Source organism: Trachemys scripta, chromosome 16 (genome assembly GCF_013100865.1).
Source record: "Trachemys scripta elegans isolate TJP31775 chromosome 16, CAS_Tse_1.0, whole genome shotgun sequence".
In the NCBI taxonomy this organism is placed as follows: Eukaryota; Metazoa; Chordata; order Testudines; family Emydidae; genus Trachemys; species Trachemys scripta.
This window is the reverse complement of record NC_048313.1, coordinates 10,415,904-10,438,347: the sequence shown is the minus strand read 5'-3', so window position 1 is coordinate 10,438,347 and position 22,444 is coordinate 10,415,904. Positions and strand designations below refer to the sequence as shown.

Genomic DNA, 22,444 nt, shown 5'->3' with positions numbered 1-22,444 from the left:
TCCCCTCCCTCGGGCAGGTGCTCCCTGCCTGCGCTGGGGGGTTCTGGGCAGGAGGGGGTTAAGGAGCTGTGCATGATAACAGCCCTTTTGTCATTGAATGAGGGGAAGGAAAAGGCTGCCTGCCTGGGAGATAATCAGTCACTTTCAGCACCGGGAAGCAAGCGAAGGGAAGCGAAGGGAAGGGAAGGGAGCTCCCAGCGGCTGGAGCCCAGGGCAGTGGGGGGACGGGGCGCGGAGGGGCAGCGGGCGCGGGCAGACTCGGAATTCCGGCCATGGTCACGGGGTGGCCCGCCGGGATCTAGGGGGCTGGAGCAGGAGAGCCGGGGGGCTGCACCTCGGGGGGCAGCGATGCGCCAGTGACGCCATGCGGTGGGCGCTGGTGGTGCTGTGCGGGGTCCTGTGCCAGTTGGGCGGGTCGCGGGGCCAAGGGGCCAACCTGACGCTGGCCGTGCTGCTGCCGAAGCAAAACATGACCTACCCGTGGGCCTGGCCCCGCGTGGGCCCTGCCATCTGGCTGGCCATCGACCGGATCAACCGGCAGCCGGACCTACTGCCGGGCCACACGGTGCGCTGGGTGTTCGGGAACAGCGAGGACAAGCACGGCGTCTGCTCCGACCAGGACGCCCCCGTGGCCGCCGTGGACCTCAAGCTGACCGACAACCCCGACGCCTTCATCGGCCCCGGCTGCGTCTACAGCTCGGCGCCCGTGGCCCGCCTGACCAGCCACTGGAAGCTGCCGCTGGTGACGGCCGGGGCCGAGGCCCACGGCTTCGACAACAAGGACATGTTCTCCCTGACCACGCGGGCCGGGCCCAGCCACCGCAAGCTGGGTGAGTACGTCGTGGGGCTCCAGCGCCACTTCAACTGGACCCACCGCGCCGTGCTGGTCTACTCGGACGAGAAGATGGACGACCGGCCCTGCTTCTTCGCCATCGAGGGGCTGTACATGCAGCTGCCCACCGTCCACAACCTCACCGTGATGGACATCTCCTTCAAGGACCGAGACCAGGCCAACTACACCTCCCTAATCCAGGATATCAAGCAGAAGGGCAGAAGTAAGTGACCCTCCCACCCCACCTTGGTACGGCTGCTTCCAGGGCCCCCCCTGCCCCCCCGGCGCCCCAAGCCCCCTATGCAACATCTCCTTTTGCAGCTCCTCCCTCCCCGCAGCCCTGCCTGCCACTTCAGTGCAACTTTGCCCCCTGCTCTGCGGCACAACTTCCCCCCCCCAGTGCAGCCACCCCAGGGTTCACCTCCCCCAGCCCAACCCCAGGCTGCCCCAGTGCAGCCTTCCCACCACGGCACCCCCAGCAACACCCCCGCATGGCACTCGTCTTCAACCGAACAATGCAAGGGGCCCCGGTGCCGCCCCACCTCCTTAATGCACCCCCACACACATGGAAACGCTGCCCCCCTTCTCCCAGCCCCCCACATGGAACAGATCCAGCCCTTTGGATTCCCAGCGGGTCGGGGGGGAAAGTTTTCTCCGAGTTGCTTTGTGTTAACTTTGTGGTGTGCTGCCGCTCCAGCCAGCCCAGCGCAGGCTCGGTTTCCCTGGCTCCCTGCACACGGAGTGGGGGAGCTGAGCGGTGTGGGGGGTGGCTCTGAATTGGAAAAGGCAAGGAGTTTGCTGGGATGGGGGTGACGGGTGAAATGTACACCCCTCCCCCAGGCAGTGAGAGAGGGGAGCTTGGACAGGTCGTGTTGGGGGCCCCTCCAAGCCCTAGTCTAGAGCCAACGGGAGTCCGGCTGCAGGGAGATGGGGTGCGTTTGGTCTGGCCCTGGTTTGGGGAATTCTGCTTGGGGGTTTGAATCTGGCCCCAGCCGAAGCCACTCGAGGTGCAATCCACCCGTCAGGTCCCATCTAATCCCCCAACAGTCCGGTCCCCAGTGCTCTGTGCCAGCGGCAGGGGGCTGGCTCCCCGTGGGAGATGTAAGGTGGGACAATCCCCTGCCAGAGCCGTTACCCAGCCACTGCAGAGTGCAGGGCAGCTCGCTAGTTCAGGGCCCAGTGCACACCCCCGGGGCGATCCCATGGGGCCGGTTTAATTCCAAACTCTCGGTCTCCACGAATGCCCCAGCCTGGCCACCAGAAGGCAGGTGGGCGCTTGGCAGGTGGGCGCTTGGCAGGTGGGCGCCAGCCTGCCGGGGTGCAGCGAGCAGAGCCCAGCCCGGGGCAGGGGCACCTGATGGGGAGACAAGCTCTGAACCCCCCAGCCCAGATGACACTTGTGCACCATGGCTCTCGGCTCTAAGGGCCTGATCCAAACCCTGCTACAGGAGGAGATTATCCATGGACTTGGATCTGGCCCTGACAGCAGGGAACTGGGCCGGGGCCTCGGCTCAAACCTGCACGTTGGGGAGGTGCCCCACAGATGGGCAGTGAAAGTCCCCCCCCCCCCTCGCCTCCCACCATGTGTCCAGCCCAACCACGGAGCCCTGGGCTTGGGAACGTCTAACTGTCCCGCGGGCTCGGAGACGCACAGCAGTGCTGCAAGCCCGGGCGGGCGTGTGTCTCTGTGTGTGTGTGTGCGGGTGTGGAGATGGATTGAGTCGCAGGGCGCCTGGAAATCCGCTGGCCACGGAAAGACGCGGAACTGGCCCCTTGACAGAGAATCTTCAGCTTTTACATTTAGTGAAAAAATAAAAACAGGCACCGTAGAACCTTGTTTAGCCGAGCCCCCCTTATCCGGCGCTCCCTCGGGCAGCTCTCAGCCCCGGTTCGGTTCAGATGCAGAGCTGGATAAACGGGCTTCTACTGGCTGTCACTAAAACCCCGTGTTCCGCGGATACCCGTGTGTATTGCGGCCAGGGAAAGTGAGGGTCAGCACTTCGGTTTAACCGTGGAAAAACATGGCTAGTTTTGTGTTTGTATTGGAGAATGTTGGGTTTTTTTATCACAGGCAACTAGGATCCCTGGTGATTAGGCAGCGTGCGTGGATGTGTGTGTGGTTGTGTACATGCGTGTGCGCATGCAGATGGATGGATTTGTGCGTGTGTTTTCAGGGGCAGCTGGGGCAGGCAGATGGATCGTCTTCCTGCCCAGGGTTTATTGTACCCTCACTGGGTTTCTAACCCACTGAATCCTGGGCACCTGGCACTGAAAAATCGTAGCCCCAACCTGCCCCGTGCTCCCTGACCCCATGGCCCATCCCACAGAGCCAGCTCCTGGCCTGGCTGGGACAAAAGGCAAGAGGCCTGGCCCTCTGGAAGTCACAGCTGCTATGGCAACGCCCGGCCTCATCCCGTGGCTGCTCCCAGAGGCCTGCCCGGCCCAGGGCTGACCACAGGGCCGTGCTGCGGGGGAGCGCGGTACAGCAATGAGCTGCGTCAGCGCCTGCCCTGGCTTTGTGCCGACGTCATTCAGAGCAGGATCCGGCCACCGAGGCTGTGAGCTCTGCAGGCCAGGGGCCGTCTCTGCGCTGCGTCTGTACAGCACCTGGCGCAGTGGGGCCCGATCTGGGACCGGGCATCTCCGTGCTCCCCAAACACACCTAATGAGAGCCAGGGGTTAACAGGCGATCGCTCCAGCCCGGGTCAGAGCCAGGCAGGAATTCCTTCATGTGGGGAGGGGAGTCGCTGCTTGGATAGCAGGCGATGGGGGGGAGGGCTGGGGTAAGCAGAGACACCCCCAGGGGGCAATAGCCTGTTTATTCAGCCTCCCTGCCTCCGTCCAGCTGCCTGGCTCCTGTGGGGCCAGCCGGGAAGCCTGACCCTGGGTGACGGAGCAGCCCGTGACCCCCTCCCTTCCCCCACCATACCCAGGCGGGACGTGCGGATCCCTGGAGGCAGGGAGTGGAGCGGAGTGACGCCCCCCCAGCCCGTCTGACAGCCGGGCGCTCCAGCGCCATGGTGATGGGCTTCCCGTGGAGACGCTGTGAGAGCTGGGAGGGGGAGCACCCCATGGATGGGCCGGGGGGGCGCAGAGCGCCCGGGTGCGTGGCGGGAGCATTCAGCCCAGAGTTCTCCTCCTGCTCCCCCCACGTCAAACTGTGAATCCAAGCAGCGACCCCAGACCTCAGCCGCGGGCCTGCCCCGAAGATGCCCCCACCCCCAGCCTAGGGGGAGTGAATCCCAATCAGCCGCACGGCTTCATCTGCAAACATGGGGGAGCCGGGCCTGCGGCCCAGCCAGCCAGAGACCCTGGGCTCGGGGGCAGCAGGGGTGTCATCCCTCCCTGTGCAGCCTGCTCCTTCTAGCCGCTCCCCCGTCTGACCAGGCGTTCCAGGATGCCTCGTGTCCATGGGGGGCCCTGACAGACACGGGGAGCTCAGCTCTGAGCCACGTCTCCCTGTAGGAGGGATGAGCCAGGCTCCGTGCCCACTTGCTGCCCACAGAGAAGGACAGGCCGGATGCCCAGCGGGCCCCACCCTGGCTGGGCAGAGCACACCGGAGCGAGGTGATGTTATTAGTGGAGGTTTTTCTAAGGGTGCCAGTGGATCACGCCATCCTGTCCCGCGAGTGAGGGACGCGGCTTCCTCCCGGGGGGCGAAGGACTGAGGACGCTGTGGTGGTGCTAATTAATGTCATTAACCCTCCCAGCCCAACCTCGAGTGCCAGCTTTTCCGGGGCTGAGCATCTACCCTTGGGCCCAGATTTACCCAGGAGCCCGGCCCCCAGCTGGCCCCCAGCAGGCCGGATTCTTCTGCAGCTGAATCGTTTTGAGACTCTGGCCCTAGAACTTCCTCAGTCCCTGAAATGCAGCCATGTCTGGGGTGGGCCACGGCCGCTGCGTACAGCCACATGGCAACGCTGCCAGATGTTTTAAGCCAGGAAGTGAAGAGGAATCCTGTAACGGGGAGTCCAGGGATGCAGGCTGGAATTAGGGGTGATTATCTTGTCTCCAGGAGGAGGGGCACTTCCCTGTTTGCAGCTGCAACTTCTTTAGCGTTCCGCTCCCCTGGGTAGGCGTGGCAGTGCCGGATTCGCAGGGGGGCACTTGTGCCGTTTATACAGGGGCGCGGAGCCCACTTACTCCCATCCGCTTCTTTCTCTGCTTCGTTTCCTAACGTGTGGGGGTTTCTGTATGCCTTCCACTGCTCACCCATGTGTCATGGGCCCTGCACTGCAGTCGCTACATGAGGATTTCCCTTTCGTTCAGGTGCCTGGGCTTGTGCCACAGGAGGATGTGAGTTCTATCCCCGCTGGTGCCAAGCAGTTCCAGGTGGCCCTTTAAGGGGTGCCTGGCCCTTTAAGGGGAGATGGGCACAGCCCCACCTGTGACCCACTTAGTTCACCCCCCCCTTGCAGGAGCAAAGTCACATGACTGGCAGGTCAGGTGGCTAAATCAGGCCTCTGGGGTGGAAATAAAACCAGGTGAGCAAGAAGACCCTTGGGGGAGGTCTTGGGGGTTGCTGTTGGACAGAGTCCCAAGGGCTGGCAGAGGGCTGGGGCATAGGCAGTAGAAGCCAGCAAAGAGAAAATCCTCTAGTGGGAAGAAGCCACAGCAGGGCCGGGGCTTGGCTGGGGAGGAGTTTGGGGGTTTCCTGGGGAACTTTGTGATTTCCCCCAGGCCCCAGGAAGGGCTGTGACCTGAGCCAGGGAAGCCTGTGGTGACATTATTCAGTAGCCCTAGGAGGGGAAACTGAGGCAGTGCCTAGCCTGGAGCCGGAGTGGCTCAGTGGTGCTGCTGCAGTTTGCTCTGAGGGGTGTGGCTCTATGGCAGGAGTAGGAGAGAGACAGTCCATGGTGTGGGGGATCCCAGGCGCTGTGGGGCTGGGCGTGGTGTGGTGTGGGGGTCCCTGGGGGCAGGCTGGCTCCCAGGCACTGTGGGGCTGGGCGTGGTGTGGGGGTCCCCGGGGTCAGGCTGGCTCCCAGGGCACTGCCGAGCTCTGTCTGTCCCTGGTGCCTATTTCACGGTGTTCGTTCTGTGTCTGCCTCGGTTTGTTTTGTCTCGGCTATTTCTGGGGCCTGGCGCGCTCCCTGTCCGGCTTCGCGTTCCCTCCAGGGACCTTCCCCGGAGCCCGTCGCTGCTGGACTGGGCAAGGCATGGCCCCACGAAGCAGCTCCTCGGCCAGGGGGTGCGTGGGACGGCCCGGGGCTGCGACAGCGACAGGGCAGGAGGTCTGGACTGCCTCTCCCACCTCTCTGCTTTCCCCCAGCAGGAGGCGGTGTCCTGGGCTGGGCGCAGGACCCCCTTCCACACCCTGCCCTGGCCGCAGGCCCTCACCCCACCCTGGATGGACCCCCCCAGGGCCTGCCGGACTCTCCCCAGCTCTCCGAGCCGAGCTGGGCCCCTGCCTCCGGCCAGTCTCCTCTCCCGGCCCTGCTAAGGAGCCGGGGCCCGTGGGGCAAGGCTGGGGCCGGGCGCTGGGCGAGCGCCTCAGATAAATCACGGCCTGAAGCCTGGGCTGGAGGGGAGGAGACGCCAAGTCAGCACAACAGGAAGCCCCTGGGCTGGCGCCCTGGCTGCGGAGGGGCCGAGCGCTGACTCGGCCTAGCCGGGGCTCTGCTGACCGAACGCGCCCCCTGACCCTGGCCACATTGGCTGACACGGCTGGGCCGGCGGCAGGGAAACAACAGGCCGGGTCGCGCGCGGCCGGAAAATAACAGGATGTTCCCGGCCCGCTGAGGCCTAGGAAAGGGTGGGCTCCGACCCCCTCCCTGCTCCCCAGCCCCTGGGCGCTGGGCTTTTTCGCGTCTCCTCCAGGGCGAGATTGCTGGTCGGCTTCCTGGCCCCGTGTCTCATGCGGCCCCAGCCCGTCAGTGCCAGGCGCTCATTCCGGGATTGTCTCTGGGGCGGCCCCCGGGCTGGCTGTGCTGGGGACGCTCTGGCCTGCCACCTGTGGCTTGTGGCACTGCCGCTCCCGGGCACAGCGGGTGTAAGCAGGGCTGTGGCATTGCATGCCCGTGGGCACAGCGGCCCGCGGCTGGGGAGAGTCAGGCTCCCAGCTCCCGCTGGTCTCCGCCCTGCCCAGAGCAGTGGCTGTCCTGGTGGTGGCTGGGCTGGGCGGGTGCCACCCTGGCTGCTGGCACCAGTGGGGGGGGTTTTCGGGTGAAGCAGCTGGCGTGGTGCTCCCCCATGTGCAGCCCACCTCTCCCTGGGCCTGCTATTGCCACGGGGACGAACACCAGCTGTTGCTAAATAGATCTGTCGTTGGGAAGGGCCGGCTGAGCCAACAGGATGGGCTGTCTCTGTTCGCGGCCCTAGAGCTGGGGCCCCACTTCTCCGACCTGACAGCCGGGCAGCCGTGCCCCCCGCCTGGCCCAGGCGAGGGTTGTGCCCGCTGGGGGAGCGGGCAGGGGGCTGCTGCCCACAGCTACAATTTTATAATCTACTTCGTCCTGCCAAGAGTGCAGGGAACTGGACTAGACGAGGTCCCTTCCAGGCCTGCGATTCCATCCTAGGGGGGCCCCCACCCGCCTTTCGAGGCAGGGAAGCGCAGTTTGTTTCACACACTCATTTGTGACCCTCCTAGCCGTTCTGGATGCGCCCCCTTCATGGCGGGGGGAGGCTGGGGCAAGTGCAGGGAAAGGGGCCTGCCCCCAAATCGCAGAATGAGCTGGGGCTAGAACCCAGGAGTCCTGCCTCCCAACCCTGCCCCTCCCCTGCTCTAACCACTAGACCCCTCTCCCCAGCCAGAGTCAGGGAGAGAACCCAGGAGTCCTGGTTCCCAGTCATTATATAGCACACCCCCCCCTTCCCCTCAACTCTTTTGTGGTGTGTAGCTCTGGGCACCTGGACAGCCAGGCCAAGCCCCCTCCCTCCGGCGCTGGCTGCATCCTGGGGGCCTGGCACGGCCCTCCCTGGGCCCTTGTGAGGCAGGCTGGAGAACAGCTCGTTAAACTCAGCTCCTCCAGATTTCACAACCTTGGCGTAGTGCGAAGGGCTCCCAGGGGAGGCGGCTCTGGCAGCTCGCGGCGGGGTGGGGGCTTGTTGTCTTTCCAGCTCAGCATAGGAGGAATATGGAGAAAAGTGCAGGCAGAGCCCTGGGGCTTTGGCTTCCTGGCTGTGCCTGCCAAGGGCCTGGACCCCTGCTCCGGGATGGGCTAGCAGGAAGTCCTGGTGGCTCCTGGCTACTCCAGCCCTGGCCTCTTCCACAGGGGGCGGTGTGGGGCACAGGGCAGGAGAAGTGCTAGCCGGGGGGTGGGGTGTGTCTGGTGTGCATGTGCATGAGTGTGTGTGTGTGTGTGTGCGGTCACACACCAACCCCTGTGCCCCGCCATGCCCCACAGGGCGTCCCCGGCTCTCTGTTGCACCAGCCCGCCCGAGGGACTGCCGGGGCCAGGGCAGTGACCCATCCAGCCTGCCCAGCTCCGGTCCAGCCGCTTCCCCTCTGGCGGCGGAGCGGGGGAGGGGAAGTGGGGGCAGGATCTCGGGGCACATGGGGGTCCATGCATTGCTCCCTCGGCTCTGACCGCTCCGGAGCTAGAGAATCCGGGTCAGGGTCCCCAGGACAGAGGAGCCCCCGGCGATACAGGGCACGCGTCCAGGGGCTGGTGCCGCTAACCCCATCCTTGCCCCTTCAGTCGTGTACATTTGCTGCCCCCCGGACACCTTCCGCCAGCTCATGCTGCAGGCCCGGCGCGAGGGGCTCACGCAGGGGGACTTCGCCTTCTTCTACATTGACATCTTCGGGGCCAGCCTGCAGGGCTCCCGCTTCCCCGACCCCCAGAGGCCCTGGAGACGCGGGGACAAGGATGACGCCAACGCCAGGGAGGCCTTTAAGGTGAGGCGTGCCCAGGATGGTGCCCTCCAGCCAGGTACCTGGGGAGGCCAGGTACCAAGTGCAGGGCCTGGCCTGGCTCTGTGAGGAGAGGGCAGCACCGCGGAGCAGCGGGGCAATGGTGCTCTCCCCCTTGCAGCCAGAACATGCCGTGTTTGCACCTGGCTCAGGACAGTCACACTGGCACACGTGCTAAGGTGCACCCAGCTTCACTGGTATAAAGGTGCCGCGGGCAGGTTACAGGTTCCTGGGGGAGGGGCACTGGGCTGACAGGCTCAGTTTGCAGCTCTGGAGCCCTGGGTTTGAATCCTGCCAAATGCACTTGTGACATGAGTTTGCTGGGCCTCAGCCCAAATTGCCCCAGCCAGGCCCCTCTGTTGCTCTAGAGACGAGGGGCCGTGGGGGCAGCTAGTGCCCCTCACCCTCCCTGCTTCAGGCCAGCCCCTGCCTGTTTGCTTTTTGCTGTCAGCAAATAACGAGGAGGGAGGAAGGAAGCGAGATAATTTCCCCAGGTCTGAGCACTGCCAGGGAAGGCTATTAATAGCCCGGGGGCGGGACACTGCCCCCAACCTCCCCAGGGAGCCCAGGCCTGGAGGGGCCGAGGGAGCCTGGAAGCAAGATGGGGTGGAGGAAGGGGTCAGACTGGCAGACCTGGAGGCTTCTTCCCACTGGCTAGGGGAGCCTGGCAGTGGCGGGGGGAGTCCCTGGGAGGTGCCAGATCACCAGCCACCCTCCCACGGGGAGTCCTGGCAGCTGCCCACCCGTGGGGCTGCAGGCGCCATGTGGGAAACCCAGGCCCATCACCTCCCCCAGGCCTCCCGGCTCAGCCTCTCTCCCCTCTTCCCCCCTCCCCCCAGGCAGTGATGATCATCACCTGCAAGGAGCCCGAGAACCCCGAGTATCAGCCCTTCCTGGAGCAGCTCAAGCACGGGGCCCGCACCCACTTCAACTTCACCCTGCAGGACGGTCTGGTAAGGCCCCCCCCTCCCCCCGCACTGGCTGCCCCTCCTTGGCCAGAGACAGCAGGGCCGGTCAGCAGCCCAATAAGGAACCGGGGGGGGGGCACAGAGACTCGCCCGCAGTCTGTGCATGGGGTAGCAGCCCTCTGTCCTGGGGCAGCATGGGCACCTCAGCTCTTCCCCCCTGCCCCCCACCCAGCCCATGGCACCACCCCAGCGGTTCTGAGCCGGCCCATCCCTTTCAGATGAACTACATCGCGGCGGCCTTCCACGACGGGGTGCTGCTATACGCCCGGGCCGTGAACGAGACCCTCCAGCAGGGCGGCACCATCCGGAACGCCAGCGCCATCACCCGCCACATGTGGAACCGCACCTTCTACGGTGAGCGCCCCCCCCAGCATATGGACGCTGGAGTCTCCAGTGGCTGCCCCTGGGGCAGAGACCCCTTTGTGCAGCCCGAAGCCCTGGGGAAGAGCTGGGGGAGAAGGGAGGCCCTGGGGGGACTTGGCCTGTGATTCCCGGCAGGGCCAGCAGGGGCGCCACTCCCATGGTGCTGGCCACGGAGCCAGGTGCCAGCCGCCTCCCTGCCCTGCCCTGCCCTGCCCAGCGCTGCCAGACGGATCCTTTCCCCGAGCCGCTCGTTCCTTCTCTCCAGAAATTCCAGGGCTGGGATCGTTAGCGGCTCGGGGCGTGAGCTGGGCCGGGAGCCGCTGGGCCGGGCTACTCGGCGGGAGATGGATGGGCTGTGGAGTGATGGAGCCGCTCCCCTCACAGCTCTACGCCCACGCTGGGGACCCCGCCAGAAAGCATCCCGAATGCCCTGGCCGGGCTCCACGTGGCTCCGCTCCCCCTTCTGGTGGGGCCCCTCCGCCATGGGGCTGAGGGGACGCTGGGCTGCCAGAGGGTCTGTCAGACGAGCCCCAGCCCAGGGGCCTGCGCTCTTTGGAGTCAGCCCCCGGCCCCTTTCTAACACAGGGAGGGGGTGAAATTCCCCAGCAGTTCCAGCGGCGTGCAGGTTTCTCCTTCGCTTTTTAGCCAGCACTGCTGCGCTCCACCCCAGAGGCAGCTGCATCTCGGCACCAGGCGAGGGATCCCTGTATAACCAGCCTCTGCGCCCCACCCCAGAGGGGCTGCATCTCAGAGCCATATGGTCCCCCCCGATATCCCCTTCTCCACTTGTAGCCTCAAAGCCTGATTTTTCGGGCCCTTCTGCCCTTTGACCCCGGGTGCTGCCCTGCGAGGGGGCTGGTCCTGAGGTCTCTCACCCCCCCTTCCCCGCAGGAGTCACCGGCTTCCTGAAGATTGATGAGAACGGAGACCGGGAGAGCGACTATTCACTGTGGGATATGGACCCCATGTCGGGCACGTTCCAGGTCAGTGGGTCTCGGCCCAGCCTCCCAGCTCTGTCCTCTGCAGCCACCCCCTGAGGCTGGACTGGGACGGCTCCGAGCCGAACCCAGGGCCCCGTTACCTGGGCGTTATAGCTGGTGGGGGAAGGGGGTGATGGCAGACTGGGACCCTGGGGGGCTCCTGCTACTGGCCCCCTCCCAGAGCCCCCCTCTCTCGCCCTCTGCAGATAGTCTACATCTACAATGGCACCACCAAGAAGATGAGCGCGGTGCCCGGGCGTGAAATCCACTGGCCGGGGAAAGGCGTGCCCAGGGACGTCCCGCCCTGCGGCTTCGACAACAGCAACCCCCTGTGCCGCAAAGGTGGGGCCAGCGTCCCAGATCCCGCCCCCGGGCTTTGCAGAGCAAGTTCTGAGGGTTTCATTCCCTTGCCCAGGCCCATGGTGCTGCTCCAGGCAGTCCTCGCCCCTGGAGCGCCGCCAGCATAAATACCTTCCCGCAGGCAGAATCCAGCCTCCCCCGGCGGGGAAGGGCTGCACTGGGCCGACCACATGAAAACAAGCCCCTCCAGCCAGCCCAGCCGTGCGGCTCCATCCCTCCCCCTTCAGCGGGCTTTGCACCCCATACGGGGATGTGGGGAGCTGCCCCCTTCCCGCGAGCTCGGCCTGGGCTCCTCACCCGCAAAGCCACGAGGGGGGACAAGTCTCCTTGGTGTTTCTCTGCACCTGGTACCCTGTGCCCCCAGAACAGGCCCAGTGACTGGGCATGCTCCCCCCATCCCACTGTGGGCTTTGCTGCCTAGTGGGTGTTGCCATGGGAACTTCCCTGGCTGAGACCCCCCCCAGCACAGACCAGCACATACAGCCCCTGGGCTGGATTCGAACTCAGGACTCTGAGCCAGTCGCTCCCCACCATCGCCCTCCTGCCTTGTTTTGCAGCCAGTTTAACCACCCTGGAGATCCTCTCCGTCATGGTGAGCCTCATCCTGCTGATTATCACCGTCACCTCCTTCTTCATCTACAGGTGCGGGGAGGGGCCCTGCACCCCCAGGGCTGGGCCAGGGAGGGGGCTGCGTCTGGCTGACGTTGGCCGGGATGCAGGGATGGGGATATGGGGCGGGGGGCTCTACTGCAAATGCGGGGGGAAGGGCAGGGGAAATGCTCCTGCTTTACGGGCAGATGTGGGGGGAGGCGACAGCAGGGGGTGGAGGTGGGATTGGGCCCGGGAGGGGGGTTGGGCAGCACCTGGCCCAAGGGGATGGTTGGCCATGGCTCGGGCAGGTGCTACCGCCATACAGATAACTAGCAGCATGGGGGGCACTGGGACCGGGCTGGCGCCTGATGCCCTCTCACATCCCGCCCCCCCCCGGCACAGGAAGCTGAATCTGGAGAAGGAGCTGGCGGCCGAGCTGTGGCGTGTGCGCTGGGAGGACGTCCAGTCCAGCAGCCTGGAGAAACACCTGCGTAGCACCGGGAGCAAACTGACCCTGTCCTTGGTGAGCCTCCCGGGGCTCGGCGACCTGGCGGAGGAGGGTGGGTGTCTGGCTGGGACCCCGGGCCGAGCAGCCCCCCCGAGGGACCCCCTCTCCAGCCGGCACTGGGCGAAGGCAGCCAGGCCGGGGCCCCTGGTTACAGCTGTAGATCCAGGGAGGTTAATTCAAAGCAAATCCAGTCAGGGAGCCCTGAGCAGGTGCTGAGCCCAGCCAGGCATTGGAGGTGTGGGGGGAGAGGGGGGCTGGGGGCGCCCAGGTCCAGCTGGCTTTGAAGCGGTGATAGGGAGGGGTCCCCCGCGGCCTGCTGGGGCCCCCTCCAGCCATTGTCACCCTTCCAAGCCATTGCCCTCCCCCCGAGCCCTGCAGCAGGAGTGGTGGGGGTGGGAGATGGGAGGGAGGGTTCCCCGAGGGCTGTGAGGGGGGGTGCCCCAGAAACCCTGGGCGTGTCGGCGCTGCCCGCTGTCCCCCCTCACACCGGCGCTTGCTTCCGCACAGAGAGGCTCCAACTACGGCTCCCTGCTGACCACGGAGGGGCAGTTCCAGATCTATGCCAAGACGGCCTATTACAAGGTGGGTGCGGGGATCCCGCCTGAGCGCACGGGGGAGCAGCCAGGAGCTGCGGGGAGCGGGGTGGGGTCAGTAGGGGGAGCAGGGCAGGGTCAGTAGGGGGCGCTGCGAGGGGAGGGTGGGGTCTGTAGGGGGCGCGGTGCTGTGGGGAGCGGGGCGGGGTCAGTAGGGGGAGCAGGGCAGGGTCAGTAGGGGCGCTGCGGGGGCAGGGTGGGGTCAGTAGGGGGTGCTTTCCCCTGACCATCAGTGTCCATAAATGTTAAACAGCTGCCCGGGGGCGGGGAGGTACAGGACCTACCCCCCCATCTGAGCTCCCCCCAATCTCTTTCTCCAGGGGAACATCGTGGCGGTGAAGCACATCAATCGGAAGAGAATCGAGCTGACGCGGAAGGTGCTGTTTGAGCTGAAACACGTAGGTACCCGGCCAGCGCTCGGGCAGGTGGCTGGGCTGAGGGGCTCGGTGCGGCCGGGTGTTTCTGTTCGGCTCCGCGGGGGCTGCCCGGCTCGCACGGCTGAGGATCCAGGCGGTGCTGGCAAAGGGGCCACGTTACACAACTGCCCACGTGCACTACGGGGCCCCCCCTCGGAGCACCCGCGAGCAGGAGGCTGGGCTGGGCTCTCTTGCCTTCCGCCTTCCTCCCCCTGCACAGACCCCAGCTTGGGGGGACCCGGACTCGGCTCCCGAATTCTCTGGATGGGAGGGGGTTGGTGGGACCCCTCCCTGCCCTGGGGCCCAGCTCCCCACTCCTCTGCAGCGGCTATTCACTGCCAGAATGTGGTGTGTTGTGTGTGGGGGTGAGGTCTGACCCCCCCACCCAGCATCCCCATTGCTAACGATGCTCCTGCCTCTCGTTAGTGCCTGGGCCTGTGCGCCTGTGTTCGGAGAGGAGAAAAATACTGACCCCCACCCCCACCCCCCAGCCTCATGCCAAGAGCCTCTTGGCAGCCCCAGGCCTGGGCTGCAGCCACCACGCCCGGAGCGGGGCCTCTGGGCACGAGTCCCACCCCCACCCCGGGGGCCGCGCGGGGGAGGAAGGGGGGAGCGAGAGCGGGGGCGAAGGGCAGTGCGGGAGAGACCTCGCCAGGAGACGCTCGTGCCCCTTGCTCTAGCCCCACCCAGCCTGCCCTGAGCGAGCCGAGCGCCCGGCCTTGCCCTGGCTCCCTCCTGGGAGCCCAGCCCGGAGCCTTCCCTGGCCCTGCACACGCGTGTGCGGATTCACACGTGTACAGAGTCACGCGCACACACTGAATTCCCAGGCTCTGACTGGCCCCTCCCGTTAGACCTGGCAGCCTGCTGCCTCCCGCGGGCGCCCAGTGGGCGGGGCAGGTCTCTGGCGCTTGCGGCTGCCCCCAGGGCACTGGGAGAGCCCCCTCCAGCCTCTCGGCGCGGGTTGATCAGTCCCTAGCGGAGGATCTGGGGCGGGAGGGGTCAGCGCAGTGTCCCTGCAGGGCAGCCACCGCCCCTGGAGAAGGCGAGAGCCTGGCGTGTCCTGCCCCCCTGCTCTGGGCCCCGCTCCCCTCCGTGTGTCGGGGGCTCTCCCAAGCCGCCCTGCCTCGGAGCCCCCACGGGCCGGGAGAGCTGTTAAGGCCTGGGGCTCCCTTGTACCCCCCTCCTCCGCCACACCCCTTGGCACCGGCCATGCTGGAGGCTTTTAATAGGGGTGGCTGGGCGCAGACAGACCCTGTGGTTCCCCCCAGCTTCCAGGCAGCCGTCCCAAGGGAGAGGCCGACTCCCTGTTGTCCTGCCTCTTCCACCCCCATTGACACCAGGGAGCAGGGGGGTGAAGCTGCTGTAAATGGCTGTGCGAGGAGCAGGGGGCCCAAGGCAAGGCCTTGTGGGGGGCAGCTGGAGCTGGGAGGGGCCTGGGGGCTCGCGCTGATGCTTGATCCACTTGCATCCAATTATGGAATGGATCCATCCGCCCAGCCTGCGCGAGGCAGCTGCGAAGCTGTGCTGGGCACCAGGGTGTGGACCTGAGGGGGGCTAAAGGCAACGTGCCACTTTCACAGGCTGCGGGTCCACTTGTGGGACTCCCTGCTGCAGGACACCTGGTGAGCAGGGACTGAGCCAGCTCAGCTTCCGGCTGCCTGCCAGCTCACCCGGGGAGGTGTGAATCAGCAGGACCGGCCCCCACAGGGACACGGCTCTGTGGGAGGTGTGTCTGCGCCAGTGCAAAGCCCTAGTGTAGACGTGCGGCAGCGCTGTGAGGCGCGTAGCGTCTCTGCACTAGGGGATGGCGTCGGTGCAAAGAGGAGCGAGGGCACGTGGACCCCGCCACTAGCAACTGCTGCTGGCATCACAAGCACCATCGAGGCCCCGGCGTCAGGACAGATTGACCCGGCGCTGCGAGATGCGCTGGGCGAGTACCGGGGCGGGGGCAATTCTCAGCTGCTGCCTGAGGCAAAATGCCCCCCCACCTGTCAGCCCAGCAGGGCCTGGCCACTTGGCCGAGCCAGTGGGCAGGAGACAGGGCTGGACAGGCCAAAGGACTGTGCTGGATGGCAGCCACTCCTAGGGCTCCCCCCCCACACCCCAGTAAACTCCTCGGGCGCCTTGGGGCACCAGCAGGAGGCGGCTTTGCACACTTGGGTCCTTTCTGTGCCGAGGGGAGGGACCCGCTCCCTGGCAGGCAGGCGGGGCTGGCTCCGGGCTCTGCCACGCCAGGCTAATTACTCATTAGCAAGGAAGCAACAGGGAAGCCACTGTCCTTTCCTTGCTAATTAGAAATCAGCCTGAGCCAAGGGGCAGCACCGGGAGGAGGGGGAGCTTCCTGGATCCCTGGTTGCCATATGGGGCACTTGCCAGGCCCCACGTGGGGACAGTATCCTCCCCACTTCCCGGGGGGAAACTGAGGCACAGGGTGGTTAAGGCCTGACTTTTGCTGGGGGTTGAGGCTGGTTACCAGCACTCCATTTCAGGCGCCTGGAGTCCGGCTCCCCTCCCTCCCCCCACTCAGGCCCATGGGAGCTGCTGGGCGTTACGAAAGCTGGTCCCTGGGCCTGGGCACCGGGTGCTCCTGCTGACATCAGCTGGAGCCGTGGGTGCTTGGCGCCGGTGAGTACAGAGGTGCCCCTCCCCCACACAGCCCAGCCTTGGCACCGCAGCTGGGGGCCTGGGGCCGGGCAGGGCAGGGCTGGCAGAGTCTGTAGCCGGATGGGACGTCACTGGCTGGACAAACGCTGCCCGAGTGCAGGGCAAGGCCTGGCCCCTCAGGGCTCCGGCCAGCTCAGGGACCCAGCAGGCCAGGCTAGGAGCTGGGTTAAACGAGCCCTAGGCCTTCTGTGCGGGCCGGTCTCCCCCAGCGCAGGCTCCTGCACCGGGCGGGGGCTGCCCGTCCCTCTCAGGCTGGGCGGGGATGCCAGGGACACCGGCCGGGCCTCAGGGCGCTCTGACGATAGAGCCCATCAGCCGCGTGACCCATCTGGCCGCACTGCCTCGGAAAGGGGGTGAATGGGGCGTGGGGCAGCGCTCTGGCCTGGGGCGGCGACGTGATCACAACGCTTCCCCCCGGCCTCGGAACCGGGATCTCTGCTGCTTTCTCGGCTGGGCTGCGGGAGGCTGCAGGAGCTCCAGCGACCCCCGTGCGGCCCCAGAGCCATGACCGCAGCTTATGGGCCCTGTTCCCTTTCGGTCCCGGCTCCGGGGGAGACGCCGACCACGGCGACACGGCCGTGGGGCGGGGAGAGCTCCTGGGTTAGGGCTGCCCCAATCCGTGGGACATGCAGCCTGGTGCGGCGCCGAGCCGAGCCGGGACGTTCCCTCTGCCCCCGTGCATGGAGAGAGGTTTTAGCACGTCAGGTCTTTTTAAATGTCTGGGCTGGCCGGAGACCCTCTGTCCCTGCGCCAGCTGTGGGGAAAACATGCAGGGGTTGAGCCAGCGGGAGGGGTGGGGAGGTGACAGGCCAAGAGGAAACTGGCCACATGTTCCACTATCCCCGTGTCCTGTGCACGGGGATTGGTGCACACGCAGGGCCTGGCTTGCAGGGTGCTGCGCTGCATCTCCTGACATCTGGCTGCAGCTGGAGATGCGGGGTGGGTGGGGGGTTGCATTGGGTCATTCCTCTGCTTTTGGGACTGGAATTCAGCACACGAAGTTGGGGCTGCTGATCATGGAGCGACCTTCGACCCCCCCGCACTCAGCTCGCCTCGTAAATATCACGCGCTTGGATGCCGGCCAAGCAATTTCCTGCCCACCTGACTGGCCTGATAAATCCTTCATTAGGTTGAGCGGAGGCTTCCTCCGCAGCGTCTGCCTTCACGGCTGTTAAACAGCTGCTGAGCCCCACCCAGAGGTGACTGCATCTCAGAGCCAAGGGAGGGGGTCCCTTGTTGACCTAGTGTGATCCTCCCAACACGGGGACCATCCCGCTTGGGGGGGCCCCCCTCCCATGAGCACTGACGGGGCACAGACAGGCCTGCCCCATATATGCCTTTCAGAGGTGGTTGCATCCCAGTGCTGGGTGAAGCAATGCCTCTGAGTGGCCTGAAAAGCACTCTGGGAGGAAAGACAATATGGACTCCAAGCGGCCTTCCCTTAACCCGGCCTTCTCCATCCCCCTGCAGATCAGGGACGTCCAGAACGAACACCTGACCCGCTTCGTCGGAGCCTGCACGGACCCCCCAAACATCTGCATCCTGACGGAGTACTGCCCACGCGGAAGCCTCCAGGTATCGCTGCGCAGGGGCTATGGGGCGGTGGGGGGTAGTGGATGGGACTGGGAGCTGGGACTCCTGGGTTCTCTCCCGGGCTCTGGGAGGGGAGGGGACTCCAGTGGGTTGGAGCAGGGGGCCTGAGAGCCAGGACTCCTGGATTCTCTTCTCAGCTGAGGTGGCGGGGAGGCTCCGTGTGGCAGCCGGCGAAGGTTTGCCTGGTGCTGGGCAGAGCCTGCTGGAACTGGAAGGCATTGGGGCAGCAGGGGAGGGGCCTGATGCCCAGTGCCCTGCGTGCTGCTGTTCCCGAGTGGGGTCGCCAGGCACCGATCTCCTGGCGACGGGGAGAGGAGAAGGGCTGTGACCCGGCGTCCAGGCTGGACTCGGTGCAAATGTGCAGAGCAGTGGGCAGGCCTGTCTGTGCCCCAGCAGTGCCCATGGGACGGTCCCTGCGTTGGGAGGGGCACGCTTTGCAGCGGCGATGGCAGGGGCGGGGTCTGAATTAAAAGGAGGGGGCACGGCTGGGCTTCCCCAGGGCCTAGCGAGTGCTGGTGCGGGGGCTGTTTCCAAGCGGGATGATTTATGGGGGGGAGGGCGCTCCCCTCCCACGTTTCCTCTCTCGTGACAGGCCTGGATTCCTGGCCGCGCGCTCCGGCGCAGATGCAGTTCCTCCAATGACCGAGAGAGAGGCCCCTGGGGGTCCCTGCCGGGTACCCCGCTGGCCGCCGGGCTTCCTGTCGGCCAGCCAGGCGCCATGGGGACATGCTCCCTTATTCTCCGGCTCTCTCTGAACACAGAGAGCCGTCAAGTCCCCCACTGCCCTCCGCCCGCTCGGCCTGCCGAGCCCCGTCCGTGCCACATGCGCTTTGCACCAGTGCAGCCCCCCCACTCCAGTGCCGGCTGCACGTGGCCCTGGTTCAGTCCCGCGCCCACGCCAGGGGTTGGCCCCAGGATAGACCAGCCAAGCCTAGTCCGATGCCACCCGACCCCCATTACCAGCAGGTCTCACTGGGCTGTCGGGGGGTTTGCAGAAGGATCCAGACCCCTAGTTGTGGGGGAGGAGGGAGAGTAGCTCAGCCCCCACCCCTCTCTGTGCTTGTGCCCGTCCCGTGCAGGACATCCTGGAAAACGAGAGCATCACGCTGGACTGGATGTTCCGGTACTCGCTCACCACTGACATCGTCAAGGTAACAGCCGGCCTCCCGCCTGTGCCCCACACCCAGCCCCTGCAGCACCCAGCCCCTGCAGCACCCAGCCCCTGCAGCACCCAGCCCCTGCAGCTTCCTGCCCCCGCAGCACCCGCCCCCCCCAGTCCCCTGCACCCCGCCCTCTGCCTGTCCCCTGCAGTCCCCGCCCCCCCCCCCAGTCTCCTGCACCCAGCCCTCTGCCTGCCCCCTGCAGTCCCCGGCCCCCAGCAGCCCCCAGACCCTCTGCCTCCCCCCACCTGCCTGCCCCTGCAGTGTCCCCTCCAGCTCCCTGCAGTGCCCAATGCCCATACGCAGTCCTTTGCCTTCCCCACGGGGCCTCTGAGCCCAGTTCTGACCCAGGCACCAGCTCTGCAGCCCCCCTGCTGCCCCCTGGCAAGGCCTGGCAGGGGATCTGGCCTTCGCTGAAGAAGGTCCCAGGCTGAGGCTCCGGCACCCCCCACCTCGCTTCTCTGCCCCCCAGGGGATGCTGTTCCTGCACAACGGGGTGATCGTCTCCCATGGCAACCTCAAGTCCTCCAACTGCGTGGTGGACAGCCGCTTCGTGCTCAAGATCACGGACTACGGGCTGGAGAGCTTCCGCCAGGCCCCCGACTCCGACGACTCCCACGCGCTCTTCGCCAGTGAGGGCCGCGGCGCCCCGGGGGCCCCTGGAAACGGTGGGGGGTCCCTCGGGGGTGGACACAGCCCCTGCTCACTCGGCTGGCCACTGGCTGCCCCATCCTTCCCTGCTGGTCCCAGCCATGGGCCCCTGACCCCTGCTGGGCCCAGACACGGCCCCCCCATCCTTCCCTGCTGGTCCCAGCCATGGGCCCCTGACCCCCGCTGGGCCCAGGCACGGCCCCCCCGTCCTTCCCTGCTGGTCCCAGCCATGCCCCCCCGACCCTTACCAGCTATGGGCCCCCAACCCCTGCTGATCCCAGGCAAGCCTCCCCCCCCCCCGCTGGTCCCAGCCATGCCCCCCTGACCCTCACCAACCATAGGCCCCCAACCCCCAGCTGGTCCCAGCCATGCCTCCCGACCCTCACTAGCCACCCCATCCCGCCCTGCTAGTCCCAGGCCGGGTCAGCTGGGGGGGAAGCCCTAAGGCTCGGATCCAGGCCCTCCAAGCCCCAGCCCGGCTGGAAGGCCCCAGACGGCAGTACCCACAATGCAGCAGGGCAGCCACGCCAACCCTGGTGTCTTCCTTCCTGCCAGCCTGGCCATGCCCCTTCCCCTGCTCCGGCTGACCCTGTCTCCTCGCCCCCCGCAGAGAAGCTGTGGACGGCGCCCGAGCTGCTGCGCATGGAGGTGCCCCTGGCCCGGGGCACCCAGAAAGGCGACGTATACAGCTTTGGGATCATCCTGCAGGAGATAGCCTTGCGCAACGGGGTCTTCTACGTGGAGGGGATGGACCTGAGCCCCAAAGGTGAGAGTGTGGGGGGGGTGAGCCCTGCAGGGGGGCTGGTGCCCCAGAGCAGAGGGAGTGCCCTTTGGGGAGCTAGCTGTGTAAATGGGGCGTTCCCCCCTCCCCTGGGGCAGTGTGCTGGGAGAGGAGCCTCTGTGGGGCTGGTGGAGGCCAGGGAGCGGAGTGCCAGCGGGGCAGGTGCTGGCTGGAATCCTGGGCTGAGGGAAGCCGGGCTTGGCCCCCCCCCAGGAGAACCCGTATTTGGGGCAGATGGGGGGGTCCGTTCCCTGGACAGGGTTGAAGGAGGGGGGGTGGTCAGCCAAGAGCCCCAACCCGCCGGCCGAGGGGAAAGCCGCAGAGTCAGGCAGAGAACCCAGGAGTCCTGAGTCCCATCCCATGCGCTCAGCACTAGAGCCAAGTGGGGCATTGAGGGGAGGCTGATGCAGGGGGGGCATCTGGGCCTGTGCCTTGCTGCCCATGGGGCCCCTGGCTCACCACCCCTCCCTGCCCTCAGAGATCATCGAGCGGGTGAAGAGCGGCAAGCGCCCCTACTTCCGGCCCTCCGTGAACGTGGCCTGCCACATCGAGGAGTTGGGGCAGCTCATGCAGCACTGCTGGGCCGAGGACGTGCTGGAGCGGCCGGACTTCAACCAGATCAAGGTCCTGCTCCGCAAGTTCAACAGGTGAGCGCCCCTGTCCGTGTCCCCCCCCCCATCACTCCTAGCCCCCTCATCAGCCCCCCCAAGCCACAGACTCCTCAATCAGACGCTCCCCACTTCCTTCTGGCACAGGCCCCGCTCATGTCACCAGCCCATGGAGGGACGGGTGGGACCGAGCTGCCCCCCTGCCCACCCCCCCTGCCCCTGGAGCCTGCCCCCTGTTGGCTGGTCGTGGGGCCCTGCCCCTGGCCACTTCCACCCTGGTGATTCCATCGAGTCCCTGTCCTCGGGTGGGAGAGGGAGCGAGTGGGGGGCTGTGCTGGCTGCGTGGCTGGCGTGGGGTGCCCCACCCCCGGCGAGGTCTGGAGGAGAGGGAGCTGCGTGGGTGGGAGAAAGGGACATTCCCGTGGCCCAGCATCCTCACGGCCCCGTGCGTTGCAGGGAGAACACCAGCAACATCCTGGACAACCTGCTGTCGCGCATGGAGCAGTACGCCAACAACCTGGAGGAGCTGGTGGAGGAGCGGACGCAGGCCTACCTGGAGGAGAAGCGCAAGGCCGAGACCCTGCTCTACCAGATCCTGCCCCAGTGAGTGATGGGCCGGACCCACGCGCCCCAGGCAGGCCCCTTAACCCCCCGTACTCCCGAGGGCCTCATGCCTAGACTGCCCCATTGGCACCCAGGCTCCAGTGCTATGGGGGCCCGCTCCTCCTCCCCCCAGCCCCCCAAATACCTGAACATCCAGGCCCCTTCTGCCCCCATCCCTCACCCCGCTCTCCCTGTCCCCCAGCCCTGTGGCCGAGCAGCTGAAGCGCGGGGAGACGGTGCAGGCCGAGGCCTTTGACAACGTCACCATCTACTTCAGCGACATCGTGGGGTTCACAGCCCTGTCGGCAGAGAGCACCCCCATGCAGGTAACCGGGGGGGCGGGGTGAGAGCTGCCCCCCCCATGCAGGTAACTGGGAGTGCGGGGTGAGAGCTGCCCCCCCCCATGCAGGTAACCGGGGGGGCGGGGTGAGAGCTGCCCCCCCCATGCAGGTAACTGGGAGTGCGGGGTGAGAGCTGCCCCCCCCATGCAGGTAACCGGGGGGGCAGGGTGAGAGCTGCCCCCCATGCAGGTAACTGGGGGGGCAGGGTGAGAGCTGCCCCCCATGCAGGTAACTGGGAGTGCGGGGTGAGAGCAGCGCCCCCCATGCAGGTAACTGGGAGTGCGGGGTGAGAGCAGCGCCCCCCATGCAGGTAACTGGGAGTGCGGGGTGAGAGCTGCCCCCCCCGTGCAGGTAACTGGGAGTGCGGGGTGAGAGCTGCCCCCCCCGTGCAGGTAACTGGGAGTGCGGGGTGAGAGCAGCCCCCTCCATGCCGGTAACCGGGGGGGCAGGGTGAGAGCAGCCCCCCCCATGCAGGTAACTGGGAGTGCGGGGTGAGAGCAGCCCCCCCCATGCAGGTAACCGGGGGGGCGGGGTGAGAGCTGCCCCCCCATGCAGGTAACCGGGGGGGCGGGGTGAGAGC

The 22,444-nt window shown here is 66.5% G+C and overlaps 1 protein-coding gene across 2 annotated transcripts; it reads left to right on the top strand.

The window, feature by feature from the left end:
- NPR1 (natriuretic peptide receptor 1) lies at positions 1-21,885 on the top strand. 2 transcript variants are annotated; one of them, XM_034792662.1, is made up of 17 exons: positions 1-1,055; positions 8,470-8,669; positions 9,524-9,637; positions 9,871-10,006; positions 10,907-10,998; positions 11,202-11,337; positions 11,913-11,997; positions 12,349-12,469; positions 12,962-13,036; positions 13,368-13,445; positions 17,598-17,702; positions 18,800-18,871; positions 19,353-19,548; positions 20,142-20,297; positions 20,791-20,959; positions 21,377-21,523; positions 21,726-21,885. In XM_034792662.1, the coding sequence occupies exons 1-17, from the start codon at positions 98-100 to the stop codon at positions 21,868-21,870; spliced, it is 2,985 nt and encodes a 994-aa protein (XP_034648553.1). In that variant the 5' UTR covers positions 1-97; the 3' UTR covers positions 21,871-21,885. The 2 variants fall into 2 exon arrangements, with proteins under 2 accessions (XP_034648553.1, XP_034648554.1); XM_034792663.1 differs by having other exon boundaries at positions 5-1,055; positions 19,353-19,512.
- The last annotated feature ends 559 nt before the right edge of the window (positions 21,886-22,444 follow it).